Source organism: Lepidochelys olivacea (assembly GCF_965140295.1).
Source record: "Lepidochelys olivacea isolate rLepOli2 genome assembly, chromosome: 23".
Lineage (NCBI taxonomy): Eukaryota > Metazoa > Chordata > Testudines > Cheloniidae > Lepidochelys > Lepidochelys olivacea.
This window is the reverse complement of record NC_140433.1, coordinates 2595376-2612944: the sequence shown is the minus strand read 5'-3', so window position 1 is coordinate 2612944 and position 17569 is coordinate 2595376. Positions and strand designations below refer to the sequence as shown.

The window sequence follows — 17569 nt, the reverse complement described above, 5'->3', positions numbered from 1 at the left end:
GTTTCACTGCTGGGAGAGCAACCATGTAAACAGCTACGGCATTTCATGCCTTTTACTAGTAGATAAAGTGCTCCCTTCTAGAACAGCTGCCATGTCCCACTCCAGAGGTGGCTGCATTTCGGTGCTGTGTGAAGTAGTCCCTGTATTTATATCAGTTTCTGAGGCAGATTGATCAACTGTTTTACTATATCAGGGTTAGATATGATTATTCGTAATGAAGTGGCTAGAAAGCTTCAATGTTTCATTTATTCTTCAGGGTCCCTGTGTAGAAACCAAGAGACGCAGAATATGCAGCATCGTTTTGCCCTGCTGGTGCTGCTGCATACGCAGGTTTGCCTGCTGTTGAAGGACTGCGAGTGGAAAGTTGTGCTCAATGATTTTGATAAACTAGGTGGGGACCAAGCTGTGTTTTTTAGGCAGCACCCAGTCACTAGCGTAGCATCTGTGTTCCAGAATCTGACAGACTCAGCTATAGACCTGAATGATAAAAAATCGGTGAGTGTGACTTTTTCAGAAGGCTTGGCAGGAGGATGAGGGATATAGAAAAGGGCTTGATTCTGCTCTCACATCAGCTCTGACCCCATTGGGCTCAGTACTCCATTTTTGTACAGGCAAATTTGCCCGTGTAAGGTTGAGATGGTTTAAACCTTCCCATTAGTAAATTTTACCTACTTAACTCTTGAACAAAGCTGGAGCCTGATTCTTTTCACGCTTACCTTGGTGTAAATCAGGAGTAACTCCACTGAAGTCAATGGAGTTACACTGGTGTAAAACTCTGACAGCCCCCGGAAAGTCATTGATTTTGAAAGTTTATTTTTTCTGTGGCAGCATGAAGAAGCTTCCCCAAGAGTCTTCATGCTTAACAATAGCTGGAGGATCAGTGTGGTCTGTGTAGCTTTTAAATAGGCTTGGAAGGATTAGATTTAAACATCCAGTTCATCATACACACCTAAACTGACAAAAATGTAGCCATTGATGACAATCGAAATGTACGGATCAGCAAAGTAAGAAAAAAGCTGCTTGAGAACTTATTAGGGTTTGGTGTAAGGCTGCGCACTTCGCATATTTTGACGTGACGTTGGCAGTTTGTGTTTTAACAGCTAGAAAGCTTTAATGTTTTGAATCTCAACATCTACTGTCATTAAGTAATTATTGTCTGACCCGCCCCGTTGGCTGACCTCCCGTAATTTCCCGCAGCTGTGAAAATTTAAATCAATACAAATTTTAAAATGCTTAAAAAAATCAATATCGATATTATCCGTCAAAATTATAAAAAAATCAAAATCGAATTCTGCCAAGCCTGTTTGTAGAGCAGGGGACTCCTGTGTTCTGTTTCCTGTTCCGCCACTGGAGTGGTGGAAGATGATCCACTGAAGAAGCATGTGCTATGCTGGCTGGAACAGGAGAGCAGGATGTATCCGCAGCTCTGGGAAGGAGAGTGGTTCATGGCAGGGGAATGGGAGTCAGGATTTGCAGGGGTTGTTCCCAGCTTTTCTGATGACTTGGGCAGTGTGGTATGGACGCTGGGAAGTGGACAGAGAACCAACAGCCACTTTCACTTCGACCATGAAACTGCCCTGCGATTTGTCTTTGAACTCGAAGAAAAGTCCCGGTTAGCACCTGTCGACCCAAACTTTCAAGGCGTTTTTCTGAACAGTCTGCTTCTCCTTTCTGACAGCACTACCTGGGCTTCCCGTACTACCTGAAAATCAATCTAACCTGCCTCACTCAGGTACAGTAAAGAGATCTCTTTGCAATTGGAGTGTGCAGCCACCAGGGTCTGCACGTGCTCTTAAAAATTGGTATTGTTAGTAATAACCGTGTAACGTTTGTGGTCTAATTAATAGTACATGTTATTCTTTACACTGGAAAGATTTCTTATTTTATTGACATGACACTTCCAGATAACCATGTGACTGGACTCTCACTAGTCTAACATTTTAACGGTCACAACTGCGGCTGCTGTGAATTTGCTATGGCCGCAAAACACCATGAATCCGGAAATGGCTGGTAAAACAGCCCCACCTGGTGTTCTTTGGAGGTATCTGTCTCAGCCTGGTCTATGCTGGAAGTGCTTTGCACCACAGTATAGGAATACAGGTCCAAAACACCAACAAGGCGCTTGTAGGGTGGATGCAGGTATACTGGCCGAGCTGTGTTTTGCTACAGTAAACCCACCGCCGCCAGCAAGGGAAACAGGCTATAGTGGGAAGGGCATAGTTTTGTTGGCAGAGCTGTGTCCACACTAGGGACTTCTGCTGGCCCAACTCTGTCAGTCAGAGATCACCCCTCTTCCCACCCACATGGCCTGACCTCAGGTACTTACATTGTACCCATCACTGTAGTAGCTGAGCATCTCATAATTTTGAATGTGTTCATCCCCACAACACTCCTATGAGGCAGGGAAGGGCTATTTTCCCCATTGTACAGAGCAGCTAAGGGACTTGTCCAAGGTCACATAAGGAGTCTGTGGCAGAGCCAGGACTGGAACTCATGTCTCCCAAGTCCTAGGTAAGTCCTTTGCCCTAACCACAGGGCCCTCCTTCCTCCCCTCATATAATGTGCTGCATCCATCAGCCTCAGGACACTTTACCAACAAGAGTAAGTGTCCCTATCCTCATCTCATATGTGGGAAAACTGAGGCACAGGGCAGCAACTTGCCCAGTGCCACACAGCAAGGCAGTGGCAGAGCAGGGAACTGACCCCATGGCTTCAGCATTCCAGGCTAGCACCCCCCAAGAGCTGCGCTAGAGGGCTTCAAGCAGCGGTCGCGTGTGATCCTCCAAGCCAACAAGAGCTGCGCTGGCTCAGTGCTCGGGGCTGGGAGCTCAGTGCTCGGGGCTGGGAGCTCAGCACGGTAGCTTCTTTCTTTCCTCTCTTCCTTCCCTCAAGGACGCGGTGAAAGTCATTCGCAAGGCTCACCTGACTGGGCTGCGGCCCATTGTGACCGTAAGGTTCGAAGCGTCCGTCAATCCAGAACATCAGAAACCCGAGCAGCTGCAGATTGAGATGAAAGGGGCCCCTTACCGGCTTCAGGGTATTCTGCTCCTGTTCCATTTCAGTGCAAATACCAGCGGTTCCCTCTGCAGGTGGTTGCTGGTACTACAGCCTGGCGGGCCCAGGGTTCTACTCTCTTGTTACCTGAGATACTTGGCTCTAGGGTAGGGGGTGAAATCCCCTCCCCACCCGCCATGCTGAGAGATAGGTCAAGGATCAGGCACTGCTTAAGTTTCCTTTTAAGGGTTTAAATGGGACTTAAATGGCTCATCAGGCTTTGTGCCGGGGCCCATAGCCAAGCCGGTAATCTTGCCCTGGGAATCCACCTAGAGAGACAGGAATTAGGCATTTTCCTTTGGTCCCTGGCTTCTTCCCTGTTTGTTGGAGGAAGTGAGGAGCTGCTGCAGCCATGAGAGCAAGACAGATGGATAGGGAGGCAGAGGGTGATGGCAGAGGGAAGGATAGAGAGAAATTGCAGAGGGAAAGATGGAGAGATGTCTGCCTCCACCCATGGCTGTGGTCAGAGTCTCGTTTGTGCCAAGGCCCTGCTGTAGGAAGCTCTGGCAACTTGAAAGGGGCTCTGAGTGGGCAGAAAGAACCCCTGGAGAAGGAATTCTGCAGCTAGTGTAAGGGACCTATACTGGCCTGCCCTACCTGGGTGTAGGGGGCAGATCATACCTTTCTGCCCTCCCACCCTCTCAGATCCAGGGAATGGCCAGAGTGCACTGCGCTATGGCTGTTCTCTGCTTCCATCAGAAGCAGAGCATAAGTCACAGCAGCCCCAAGGCTGCTCTAACTTACACCAAAGGCTGGGCCAGGCCCTGCACAGCCCCAGAATATGGGTAGTCCAAAAGGTTTAAGCCACCTTTGCCCTGTCCCTGTCCCGAGTGCAGGAGTGGACTGACTGAGAATCAGCCCACCCCGCTCATATGAGAGTGTCCAAGCCTCGTTGGGTATCTCTTTGTCTCTTGGGCACCGACAGGGCCTTGTGCCAGTGAAGAGGTTTGCCGGATGTGCTGGTACACGCCCATGCCAATGATGAAGAGGAGCGTGGTGATGGAGGTCCTGGTGGAGAGCAATGGCCTGGGCCTTGAGGTGGACAGCAAGAGGTGAGGAGGGCTGGCACTGCCTGGGTGCCCTTTGTTCTGCTTGTGGCAGGGATGGCCCAGGACCGCCTCAGTAACCTGCAAGGAGTCAGAGAGCTGCCTGAAATGGAGGGAGATGGCAGTTGCCCTCCTCCCTTAAGGGGACCTGCAGAGAGGGAAAATTGGGCTTCTGTCCTTCGACCCTCTGGGATGACTCTGATGTAATCATTTACGGCATGTCATCAGGATGTGTAGCTCTGTACAGATGGAATACAGACCTGAGGAGATCCATCCGTCCATCCACCCCTCTGGGCATCTGTATGACAGTTAGATAGATATTTGCAGTGGTGTGTGAGCCTTGTTGGTCTTAGGATAGATGGATGGATGGATGGATAGATAGATAGATAAAAATGAAGTACTGTATAAACCCCCAAGATGAGTGGATATATAGTGCATGAGGAGAGAGAGAGAAAGAATTTTATTATCTATCTATTCCCTTATATAGCTAGATCAATCTAACCCCATACATTATCTATCTATCTATGGCTTTCTGTCTGTCTATCTATCCATGGCTTTCTGTCTGTCTATCTATCCATCCATCCGTCCATGCTCCCTGGACATTTATACTTATCTTTTCTGGGCATTTATACCACACTTGACTTTAAAGATGGTTGGTGGTTCTCATTTCCTCTTAGGAGGCACTCAGAACCTCCCTGGACTGGACCCCTAATATGACAGCTGGCCAGGGGATGGGTCAGCTTTTAGCCTTGCTGTGGTGCTTTTGAGGAGCAAATGTTTGGCCTCTGGTATGCTCCAAACAGCAGGTGATATTAAAACAGTTGGTCCATGGGAAGCAGTTGGGATCTTCCTCGATGTGGGCTAGCCCTGCACCTCAAGATATGACTCCAGTCAAGCACAGAGGCATTGTGGGAAACGCCCCTGGCCCATACGACAGTTTTTTAAACGAATCCGAGCAAAGATATTTTTTATAATCAGTTTTTCTTCGCTGTTTACAGATTTTTGATGAATATTAACGGCTACATGAAGAAAACTGAGACCGGTTTACAGTCTTCCCTAGGAGACAAGGTAAATTGTGGTAAAGGGTTTGTCTTTGCTAGAAAAAAAGCTGTGTTCTTAACTCATGTTAGTGAATACGAGGTAAAACCCTAGAGAAAACAGAGTAGTTTTAACATGAGTTAGAATAACAACACCAAGCTCTTTTATGGTGCTTTTTATCTGTACATCTCAAAGCGCTTTATCCCCATTTTAGAGATGGGAAACTAAGGCACAGAAGAGGGAACGTGACTTGTCCAAATTCACCTGGCAGGCCAGGAGCAGAGCCAGAAATAGACTCCAGGTCTGCTAAGTGCCAGTTTAGGCCTCTAACTACTAGGCACCATTGCTTCTCTGCCAAGCCTGGTTGGAAGTCTGGGTATTACTCAGGTGGCTAGCCCATGCTGACGCTCATCCTGCCACAGCTTCCCTGCTATTGGTCCCCGTGCTAGCTAGATTAAAGCTAGCTGGGGGGTGCTGCGCGAGCTACGGTCGCACACCCCGACTGTGGTGTAGACGCACCCTTATGCCACATCTACACTGGGGAGCTTACAGTGGCGCAGCTGTTCCGATGCAGCTGAGCTGCCATAAGACCGCTCATGTAGCCACTTCTCCTGACGGGAGGGAGCTGTCCGATGGGCATCATAAAACCATCCCCACAAGCGGTGATAGATATGTCAGCTGGAGACCCTCCGGGGGTGTTTTTTTCACACCCCTGAGTTTTGCCAACTTAAGCAGTGGTGTAGACATGACCTGAGTGCCAAGGTGAGAAACGAAAAGACACACACCCTGGCCTTTTTTCCCCTGCTGCCGTTGACACCTTCTGGGTCCGTGTTTCCTGAACGGTGGGTCCTGACCCACCAGTGGGTCGTGGGAAGATTCTAGATGGGTTGAGGGTCCGGTGTGAAAGGGGACCCCAGGGTACGTGCGGGAGGTTGGAGAGCAAGTGTCAGGGATCCATCGGATCAGTGCTAGGCCCCCAGCTTTGGAATGGTCTCTAGGAGGAACCCCTTTGGTGTGCCAGAACCCCACGGGGTCCCACTCCACAGGGTAAGCCACGCGGCCTCACCGCCTCCTTGACTGAACCTCTGGGGCAATAGTCCCCCTACTTCATCCCGTGCGCTCTGCCCAGCAAGTCTAGCTGAGAAAACCTCCTGGTAGAGATTGGCTCACTCTGCAGAGATAAATGCACTTCACCCAGGATTTGCAGTGACACTCAAACGGCTAAGTCAGAACAGCCCAGGAAGTCCTTAGGGCAGCCAGAGAACTGACTCCATGTTGAAGTGCTGTTCTCTCTCCCTCAATTCCCCAGGGAAAGTCCTGGCTCATTCCAGCAGCCACTCCTTTCCCCCCACCTCCCGCCTCTCAAGTTCTTTGTTCTCCAGCTGGGGGATGTTGCCTAGCTGCCCTGCTGAGAGGTGGGAAAATCCATCTCCCTCCGTGCTGGGGGTTGCTAGCATCAACGTCCTCTGATTGGGTTTGCCTGAGAAGATTTTCCGTTGATATGGGGTCAGCCAAGCCTATCCTTCTGTTAATGACCCATTCAGGCTCAGACAGCCAGGCAGCATCCCTACCTACGTCTCTGAGCCTGCCCTGAGAGCAAACAGTTCTTTTCGCCCTGGCTGCACCGCCATGTGAAATATGAGGGAAACTGAGGCACACGTCAGCTTCATAAAAATATTACAGAAAATTCCCACTTCATCCCAGCAAGTCCACCCTGTATTCACCCCACAGCAGTGGTTCCTGTCTCATGGGGCTGGGCTCAGTTCCCCCCCTGTGGGTGTTGCCACCTGGGGTACGGGGGTCTTGGCCCCGCGCAGGTGCCTAGGCATGTTGGAGGAGTGGCTGAAATTGCTGTGTCAGGGCAGAGGGTGCTGCAGAGGGCGATTGGTGCCCCTTCATTGGGGCGAGGAGAAGGTGGAGGTGGCAACGAAGGAGAAGAAGGGTGCTAGTGTATAATTTTGGGGGCCTCCCCTCACAAATTTGGACCCTGTGTGGGTTGCAAAACTAGCACAAATGCAGTTGGTGGGTGACGGTGGTAGAAAGTTTGGAACTGCTGTTCTAGGTTACAACACTGGTGGAGGTAATGTCACTGTACAGCCCGACCCGTCCCATTTGGTCCACCTTCAATCAAGCCCCCGTGCTGATCCTCGGGGGATTCCACGCTTACAAAATCATTCTGGTTTCAGACTCGGAGTTTGCGGATTTCACTGCAGTGGAGGTAAAGAGAGCTGGGAAGGGGGGGTTGGATCCCTTCAGAAGGCAGCCCAATGGCACGCCTCTGCCAGCTAGGGCTCAATCCCGTTCCCATTGAAGTAGAGGGATGTCACTGCAGATTTACACGGGTGGCAGGCGCAGAGATCAGAATCGGAGTCCTTGTCTGAAAAGTGGCTCCTATGATGATCATGCTGCCATGATGTCATGTGTTTATGTGTATGCTCTGATTTCACAGCCGATCGGCTCAGCTTACAAGAGAGGGAAGGGAAGATAGAAGAAGGAGCCTGGGAGTCAGGACTCCTGGGTTCCATTGCTGCCCCGGGAGGGAGTTTAGTCTAGTGGTGAGTGCAGGGGACAGGGAGTCAGGACTCCTGGGTTCTGTTCCCAGATCCAGTGAGGAATGTGGTATTGTGATGAGAGGCGTGCTGTGAAACAGCAGCAACTAGTAAACCAGCAACCTAGCTTCTGGTCTCTTATTTTTGATTTAGCAACAGTAATGTAACATGTATTTATTTTGCCCCTTTCATCCGGAAGCCTATTACACACTTAAATCAATATTCGCCACCAGCTCTGGTTCCAATCTCATTCCCTTCGGTGCAAATGAGGAGATATGCCCCTGCAGTCAATAACGTTACACTGGCATGCAGTTGCCATGAGGTCAAAATCTGGCCTTCTGTCTACAGTGATTTCTTCCATGGAAACACGATCATTGCATTGTCAGTGAAACGTCAGGGACCAGATCTTTAGCTGTTGTCAATCAGCAGAGCTCTACTGATCACAGCAGTTTACCCCAGCAGAGAATTTGGCCTCAGGTTGTTTAGTGGAGAAGCTGGGCCAGATCCCAGATTCGGATCTTGCCTCCACTGGACTGAATGCAACAGGAGTATTTTGCAACAAGTGATTTACAGCAGTAAAAACCAAGGTAGCCAAAAGGAACAGTCAGAAAAATGGTGCATGATCATCTCCCTCAAAAGAAGATTACAGAGCTGGGCAGAGAGAGCGGCAGGTAAACAAGACACAGCTGGTGGGGCAGCTGGAGAAGTCTGGTAGGCCCAAGAACCGTGGGCCAGACCCAGGAAGGGTCCCCAGGGAGAGTGTGCCAAGCTGTGAATTTATTTACAGCAGTGCAAAGTGAGTGTGAAACGCTGCCTTTCGGACCTGGGAATGCCCGCTTGGCACTGGTGTCAATGACAAGGCTGGGGAAGACGGAGGAGCAGGCCCTGGGAGCTTTACCACTAATTGAAATGGGAGCAGGATTGGCCCCTAGCTGAGATCAGGATGGGGCCCGCTGCCCCTCATTTGTCCTCTCTGTGCTTCAGGTGGCGATCGACAGCTGCTGGATTGGGTCCCTGAACTGCCCCCTGTACATGTTCTCCTCCTCCATTTACGATGCCATCGCTATGGAAAGTGTGCTCTTCATCCGTCAGAACCAGCTGGTCTATTACTTCACTGGGAACTATTCGGTCCTTTCTCCTCATGTGCCGGGATCTGGTAAGAGAAGCCAGAGATGGCCAAGACCCATCAGCTTCCCTACCCAGAGGGGAAGGTGATCTAGTGGTTGGGGAACCAGCCTGGGAGGTGGGAAACACCAGTTTAATTCCCTGTTTTGTCACCGAGTTCTTCTGTTACCTGGGGCTTCACTTAGCTTCTCTGGACCTTAGTTCCCCGTCTGCAACACAGGAATGCTAGCATAGGGGTACCTTGAGGATCAGTGCATCAAAGACTGGAGATGCTCAGCTGCCATGGTGATGGGGCCACATGACCTAAGACAGAGTCTCTCTCTTCTCTCTAGGCGTCTGGACCCGTGTGCTGAACGACATCTGCGTGTCACAGTTAAACCCTGTTCATTTCCCCCACAACGGCTCAGAGTATGTGATTGCTGTAGGAGGGGGCGTGCACGAAGGAGAATTCTTCCTTGGCACCATTCGCGGTATGACGTGCGGGCCAGATAATTCGCCCCGGGAGCTTTGTTGCTTCACACCAGCTGAGGACCTGATCCCGTGTCCCACAGATTGGCAGCCACCCCCTTAGAATGTTTATTGCTCCAGCCCCTTTGCACGGGCAGCAGCTGGTGCCACTTTTAGTGCTGGTGAAGGGAGCTGGACTGATAGCCAGGGGAGAAGAGCCCACCCTGCAGACAAATAAGTGGCAGCTGTTAAAGTTTTGCAACTTGCATTGCCTGAAGGGCCATATCTGTTATTATTATTGTGTGTAATAGGCCCCTCATTGTGCCAGGCGCTGCACAGACCACATCTGAGATTTGGGCCCCCATCATGCTGGGCACTGCACAGATCCCAACTGAGATCAGGGGCCCGTTGTGCCAGGTGCTGCTCGGACACACATTGAGAGACAAGGCAGACATGGAAGGGACTATTATCCCCACGTTATACGTGGGGAACTGAGGCCCTGGTAGATGCAGCGACTAGCCCAGGGTCAGATCTCCTGAGTCCCAGCCTGAACCAGAAGGCCATCCTTCCTCCTGGTGCCTTAGCTAGGAGGCAGCTAAGGTGCTGAGTAATTGACAGGTACAAGCCAACTGCATGCCAAGGGTGTAGCCATAGGTGGGCGATAGCCCACCCACTTAGCATCCAGACCCACCCCCCAGCCCCGGCTCTGCTCTGGCCCAAGCACTTGACCCGCTCCTCCTACCTGCCCGGTGCTCCAACTGGGGAGCGGGGTCAGGGCACGGGGCCTTGCTCCACCCGCCTGGCACTGCTGCCGGGGCTGGGTGGGTGGAGCGGGGCAAGACCCTGCACCCTGGCTAGAATGCCAGGCAGGTGGGCGGAGTGGAGCAAGCCCCTGCGCTCCCACCATGCTCCCTGACAGGAACACTGAGCGGGTGGGGTGCGGGAGCACCCATTTTCCGGGCCCCCGGGTTGGCCCAGTGGCTAATCCGCCACTGGGAGGAGGGCGAGCGAGCGAGCGGGCAGCCGGTGGCGGTAGAGGAGATCTTCAAAAAAGGTAGGCCAGCCACCTAAGGGAGCCGGGAGCCGTGCATTAGGGTGACCACATAGCAAGTGTGAAAAAACGGGACAGGGGGTGAAGGGTAATAGGTGTCTATATGAGACAAAGCCCCAAATATTAGGACTGTCCCTATAAAATCAGGACCTCTGGTCTCCCTACCATGCACGCTGGAGAGCAGTGTCTCTTCTCGGAGCTGCGTGTGCACCCCGGGCCGTGGGGAGCCCCTGGCCAAAGGGTCTATCCATTGCCCCGCGCAAAGCCACCTGCAGGGCCCCCCATCCCTCCTGCCCTCCCAGCCCCCTATAACTGCTCACCCACCCAAAGTCAGGGCCCACCCAAATATCCCATGCTGGCTACGCCACTTTTGCACGTATGTGTTGGCGGCCACTGGCCCGACTGGCTGAAACCCTGCAGCTCTTTTCTCCCCTCCAGATGGAGTCGTTCAGTTTCCTGAATCACACGCCAAGGGGAGGAAGACAGTGTGTGAATATTTGAAGAGTACGTGCCTTTTGGGTCCTTGTATTCCTCAGGGTCCCCAGCTGGTATTAATGGGAGCTGCTCCACAGGACTCAGTGGGGCCAGACCCCCAGCATCATGATATATATTGGCTGCAGTGCCATTGAAATAGGCATATTTAGCTTCGTTCTGATTTACACCGGCTGAGGTTCTGGCTCAACGTTTATGTGGTGCTGTGCAAGAGCCTCACAAAATTATAACATTTGGGTCTAGTGGTTGGAGCAGAGGGGGTGGGATACAGGACCCCTGGGTTCTGTTTCCACCTCTGGAAAGGGAGTGGGGCCTAGTGATTGGAGCAGTGGGGCTGGAAGGCAGTCAGGACTCCTGTGTCAATTCTCAACCCTGCCATTGACTGGCTGTTCGACCTTGGGGTAGAGAGCCTGGCTGTTAAGGTCCTGGGGCTGAAGTTCAACAGACTCCCATTGTGTTGGGATTAATTGGGGGAGGGAGGGTCTGTTACAGAGAAAAGGCTCAACCGTGAATCCCCAAACAAATCCATGAACAAAGGCTCCAGCTCCCAGCTGCAGGAGTAAAAAATTATTTAAACCACAAAATGCGAGCCAGCTCCGCAGCTGCTGCAGCCTCCCTGAATCAGAGGAACACACCCTGCCATATCACCCCGGTCAGACACCAGCCAAGCTCCATCCTCCAGCCAGTTAGGTTCTTTGCCCCTCACCGCTCCTATCTGGAGGCTGTTCCCTCCTCAGAGGGTTAGACACCTTCTTCTCATCTCCAGCCTCCTGGACATGTTCTCCTCCTCCATTTCCGATGCCATCGCTATGGAAAGCAATCCAATCCCCTCTCAGGGTTAGTCTACACTGAAAACTTATATCGTCATGGCTCCGTGTGAAAAACCCACACCCCTGAGAGACCAAGTCCAGCTCACCTCTCCCCCAGTGTAGACAGTGCTAGCTCAACAAAAGAATTCTTCCTAGCTGCTGCCTCTGCGGGAGGTGAATTGACTACAGTGATGGGAGAACCCCTCCCATTTTAAGTGTAGGCATAGCCTCAGCTTGCCATTTGCCAGGCAAAACAAGCTTTCTCTCCTTTCAAGAGATCGGCTCTCCAGTCCCCTGATCATCCTCGGAGCCCTTCTTCTACACCGGTTCCCATTTGAATCCATCTTTCTTGAGCATGGGGGACCAGAATTGGAGCCAGTATTCCAGATGACCTCACCTGGAACTCTGGCTCCAGTTCTGTGGCACTGGTACAGTGGAACACTGGTGCAATTCTGGAACACTGGTACAGTTTTGGAACTCTGGTGCAATGGAACACTGGTGCAATTCTGGAACACTGGTACAGTTTTGGAACTCTGGTGCAATGGAACACTGGTGCAATTCTGGAACACTGACTCCTCATCTGGAACACTGGTACAATGAAGCAGTGACAGGTTGTACGAGGAGACTGTTGCTTATTCAAAATCATAGCCACAGAAATATTTAGAAAGAGCAGTTTGGAAAGATTTTGCTGGCTCTCTCTTTCTCTCTCTCCACTTGCAGTTTCTTGCACGATCCTCTGGGCCGTCTACATCACGGAAGAGGAGAAGATTGTGCTGCTGGTGGAAGAGAAGAAAAAGAACGAGTCCAGTTACTACATCGTGGCCTATGATCAAGGTCAGGCTGTTGTTCTGTACCGATACAAACGTAAAGCCAGCTGCTGTGAATCAGTGTCATTCCACTGAAGTCCGTGGAGCGACGCTAAGGTTCATGTGTAGGGAATCGGGTCCCTAAGCGGGCTGTGTCGGGGCGGTGTGGGCAGAATGTGTTGTCAGATCCTGCCAGCCCCACTGCTCAGCAGGGAAGGGCCTCAGGAGGGAGTTAGCCCTCGCAGAAGGTGTTGGTTTATCTCAGGTGTGATGGTGATGATCTAATAATGGTGATGATCTAATAACTGGACCATGGAAGAGAACTGAACGGCTCTGGGGCTGCCTTTTCCCACCTAGATTATTGGTTCAGCTCCAGCCAAGGTCAGTAGGAAATGAAAATGATTACTGTCTACTGAATGGCTATCAGCCAGTCCAGCCCCTGGTGAATAACTGTTCCTATCCCTGCAAACGGCCCCAGCCTCAGCAGAGAGGCCAAGGACAAAATGGTGACAGGGACTGAACTGCCCATTAGAAGTCATCTTTCTAGGTCAGGACTAAGAGTGTGTCTTCACTGCGACCCAGGGTGTGATTGCAGCTTGGGTAGACATACCTGCGCTAGCTTAACCCATACTAGCGTGGCTAAAAATAGCAGTGTACACGTGGAGGCACACATTCCCCATGTGATCTTGGGTGAGTCACTTAGCTGCTCTGTGACTCGGTTTCCCCATCTGCACAGTGGAGATAATAGCACTGCCCTACCTCCCAGGGTGCTGTGGGGCTAAACGCATGAAAGATTGTGATTCTATGGTAACAGAAGGCCATGTACATACAAAGATTTAACAAGATGAGTTCACATAATAAACAGACACTGCTGTAACTCATCCCATGTTTGTTTGTTCATAGTCAATGCAGCTTTCAGGATGTTGTACCACTTACCTCGCTTCATACCCAAAGGTAAGAACCCACCTTGGAACATTCTAACAGGCTTTGATCGGAGAGGCAGAGATATTATGATAGACGCCATAGATTAGAAAGTGCAGCCGGCCCTCCCAGTCCACACCCTCTGCAAACCCAGAGCATGATTGTTCCCTGCAGGGCTCTGCCCAGCCTCTCTCTCAGTCTGTCTATGGCTTTGAAGGGGAGAAGTGCACGAGGGAATTTTTGGAGCGAGACAGCAGGGTCCACATGGAGAGTTAGTGTACAGCAGGCTAGTGGGGGATAGGTTTACACCACAAGCTGCCTGTTTGTACTGACAAGCACTTGGTTAAAGCGCATTAAATCCCCGTGCAGATGCTCTGATTCAGAATAAAAGTGGCCTTCATTTGGATTCACTGAACTCACTTCCAAAGTGAAATTAGAGTCAGGCCTGGTCTACACTGCAAATTTTTGTCAACAACTATGGCGCTCGGAGATGTGAAAAAATACACTACTATCGTCCCCATAGTGTAGACGTGGCCTCACTTTAATTCAGATTAAGAGCATCCACACAGGGGCTTCATGCATTTTAACTAATTCACATTGGAAGTTAATTTGGATTAACTTTCCTGATTGTCCCCGTGTAGACAAGCAAAAAAAGGAACTCTTATTCTGGAATGAGTGTCCATGGGGAAATTGACCGGAATTAGCTATTGCAAAATAGCTACCATGTATATACAAGCCTCTCATCTCCCCCTCTGATTATCCCACCTCTACAAGCCTAGTTCACCACTGCGAAACTCCTGCTTTACACCATGTTGACAAAGTTCCACTCATCAAACCAAGAGCAACACAGCGGTGAATCAGAGCCAGCATAGCTACCAGCTTTTGTGTCACAGATCCTAGATTGTGAGCTCTCTGGGCAAGCTTGTCTTCTTTGTTACATGACTGTGTAGCCCCTAGTGCAATGTGGCCCTGATCTCTATGGCAGTTCTTAGGTGCTTCTGTAACAGGAATAATGGTGCCTCTTTGACCTGAGCATTAGCCTTGCAGAGCTCATTATGAGGAGAAATCAGTGCTAGGAATCAGGTCTGTTCTTGGTGCAACCTTTTTTTTTAGGTTTCAGAGTAGCAGCCGGGTTAGTCTGTATTCGCAAAAAGAACAGGAGGACTTGGGGCACCTTAGAGATTAACCCATTTATTTGAGCATAAGCTTTCGTGAGCTACAGCTCACTTCATCAGATGCATGCAGTGGAAAATACAGTGGGGAGATTTATATACACAGGGAACATGAAACAATGGATGTTACAGTCTGGAGGGTAACACCCATTGTTTCATGTTCTCTATGTAAATAAATTTGTTAGTCTCTAAGGTGCCACAAGTCTTCCTGTTCTTTTTTTTTAGAGTGCCCACAAAATCTAGTTTCCCTGAGCACAGGTGAAACAGACAGCAGCAGGCAGCTTTCCTTGCTCCAAAGTCCACACATCTGCCCCTCCAGCGGGCTCTGTGCCCAAGAATCAGTGTCTCTCTGCTTCCTCCTAATGTTTGTGCTCACAAGTGCTTTGCTTGGTTTTCTCCTCCAACACACAGACTGCAAACTAATCTTCTAGCCCCTGCCTTGGCAGCCAGGCAATCCCCGCCTTTGACCTGCCCCGTGGCTTGGGTGGTCCCTCCCCGTTTGTAGCTCTCTGTTACTTAAAGAGACTCAACTACTGTGTCCATTGAGTCTGAAAGACTGCTTGGCCCTCCTGTTGGCTTTAATGAGGCCCAGGATTGTCTTTAGATCAAAGCCTTACCCCATGCCAGCCATTAGCAACTTTCAGTGTAACAATACCCAGAAATACCCCAATACCAGCAGGACAGTGGGGTGGGAGGAGGTATTGTTTCATGATCTCTGTGTGTATATATAATGTCTGCTGCAGTTTCCATGGTATGCATCCGATGAAGTGAGCTGTAGCTCACGAAAGCTCATGCTCAAATAAATTGGTTAGTCTCTAAGGTGCCACAAGTACTCCTTTTCTTTTTGCGAATACCCAGAAAATCTCCTTGCAGCCTGAACTTTTTCTCTTGCTGCTCTTCTCTGAACTCCGTCCTCATGGCTCCTACAGAAGACCCACTCTGACCAGGTTTCTCCCACCTGTCCTTTGCAGACACTGGGAAAGGGTTTGTGATGTTACTGGGGCTGGAAGAATACACGGATTCCCTGCTGATCCCAAGAGGGCTGTCCTATAATCCATTCAGCACAATCTTCTACATCTGGGGCAATGTTGTATTACAAAGGTGAGAACAAAGTCTGTATCGATCTCTGGTTTTCAGGGAGGCAACTGATGAGTTGGTTCCATGCTTTGCTAGTTTACCAGGCATGATTTTAACACACTCCTTCAGTTATATCAGTCCGCCATTCCCCTGGGCTAATTCAGTCTGCCTACCTTCCATTCCTTTTCCCATTTACATTTTAGAGTTGAACCCACAATTCGGGTACATTTCTAGGTCCAGTTATTACAACCTGCACCATCCACATGCATTAGGAAGTAGGTGCACATGGAACCCAGCTGCAGGACTAGGGTGTTAGGTGGGGCCTCAGAATCACAGCTCGCCCCAGCAGTGCGAAGTGGGTCAGTCAAGTGCCATGCTTGGGTCCTTCAGATGAGATGTTTTAAAAACCAAGGTGAAGATTTTCAGGAGAGGAGTGATTGCAGGGGCCCGGCCGGAGGCACCGTAAAGAGGTCTGATTTTCAGAAAGTGAAACCCCCTCTGCCCTGTGTTTGCTTTGAAAATCAGCCCCAAAACTGGGGCACTCAAAATCACTATTTCAAAGAATCTTGACCCAAAGCTCTGGACCCAATTCTGATCTCAATTGCATCGGTCCACAAGATCCCTCCGGATTTGCACAGCACCCCGAGGATGCAATTCACCTACCGTGCAGAGTGTCAGCACAAAGTATGCACTGCACTTCCAATACGGCTGAAATGGAATTCATGTCCTACCCGAGGCTTTTGCCTGCTCAGGGGGTGGGTTTCACCCTGTGGCGCATTGGCAGAGCTGTGTGGGGAATTACACGACCACTGCAAAACAATCACATTAGAGTTAGTACAAATGTAACAGATCAGGGGACAGACTGGAAGGGCCACTGTCTGCCAGGAGACCCATACCCAGAGACAGGGCCAAATGCAGTGGTTTTACTACCAGGCTTTTCACCTCTGGGAGAGAATGAAAGGGGAACGAAAGCAATGGAGTGTAATGTTTCCCGCTTCCCCTGTGCTTTCCATGCAGCTACGACCTGGTTAATTACATTCTTCTCTCCGGCTTCCCACAAGAGTCCCCCATCAGCTACTTCATTCTGTCGTATGTAGGGGAAGTCGTGTTTGTGACAGACTCGGAGGAGGTATGGTGGCGTGACTCTTGGGTGGATCAGGCAGGTGCTTTGTTTGACTGGATGCAGCGTGGCCTAGGGCAGTGGTCTCCAAAGATTTTGGATCGTGCACCCCCATGGTGCCGCCGAAGAAAGGAGAGGGGAAGACTTACCGCAGGCGTGCCGCTGAAGCAAGAAGAGTGGAAGACCTGCTGTAGGCGTGCCGCTGAAGAAAGAAGACGGGGAGACCTTCCGCAGGCATGCTGCTGGAGGGGAGGACCAGGTGCAGGCGTGCAGAGCTGCTGCCGAAGAAAAAAACAGTGGTGTGCCGTCCGGCGGCGCTCCTCCTGCCGCGCACCCCCGGGATCCTCTGGTGCACCCCACTTTGGAGACCACTGGCCTAGGGGATAGAACGCTGCCCTGGGACTTGGGCAAGCTGGGGTCTATTCCTGGCTCGGCCGCTGAGTGACCTGGAGTGAATAATGTCACCTCTTTGTGTCATAGGGTATATATGACAACTAGACCCCTGCAGCTGGCCCGGGCCAGCTGATTCAGGCTCTTGGGGCTCAGGCTGGTTCACTGCTGTGTAGATGTCTTGGCTCAGGCTCGAGCCAGCACTGTAGAACCCTGTGAAGTGGGAGGGTCCCAGAGCCTCAGCCCAGTTGTCTACACTACAATGAAACAGCCCCGTGTGCTCAAGTGAGCTGGCACAGGACAGCCATGGGTTTTTCTTTGCTGTGTAGATGTACCCTCAGTTTCCCCATCTGTAAAATGGGGATAATGGTACTGACTTGCTTTGCGGTCTCCTGATGAGATAGTGGTAGGCAGTGTCATGGATGGCTGCCTTTTTGTGTAGTATCTTTCATCTGAGGATCTCAGGACACTA

The 17569-nt window shown here is 50.7% G+C and overlaps 1 protein-coding gene across 1 annotated transcript in view; it reads left to right on the top strand.

Moving 5' to 3' along the window:
* Positions 1–17569, top strand: part of CATSPERG (cation channel sperm associated auxiliary subunit gamma) — a 44299-nt gene that overhangs the window by 1736 nt on the left and 24994 nt on the right. The window contains exons 2-14 of the mRNA XM_084612092.1: positions 257–495; positions 1679–1732; positions 2893–3037; positions 3980–4106; positions 5099–5168; positions 7201–7356; positions 8672–8843; positions 9145–9282; positions 10749–10814; positions 12332–12445; positions 13321–13371; positions 15482–15611; positions 16605–16716. Of these exons, the coding sequence (XP_084468218.1) occupies positions 257–495; positions 1679–1732; positions 2893–3037; positions 3980–4106; positions 5099–5168; positions 7201–7356; positions 8672–8843; positions 9145–9282; positions 10749–10814; positions 12332–12445; positions 13321–13371; positions 15482–15611; positions 16605–16716 (1574 nt within the window). The remainder of the gene's footprint in view (positions 1–256; positions 496–1678; positions 1733–2892; positions 3038–3979; positions 4107–5098; positions 5169–7200; positions 7357–8671; positions 8844–9144; positions 9283–10748; positions 10815–12331; positions 12446–13320; positions 13372–15481; positions 15612–16604; positions 16717–17569) is intronic.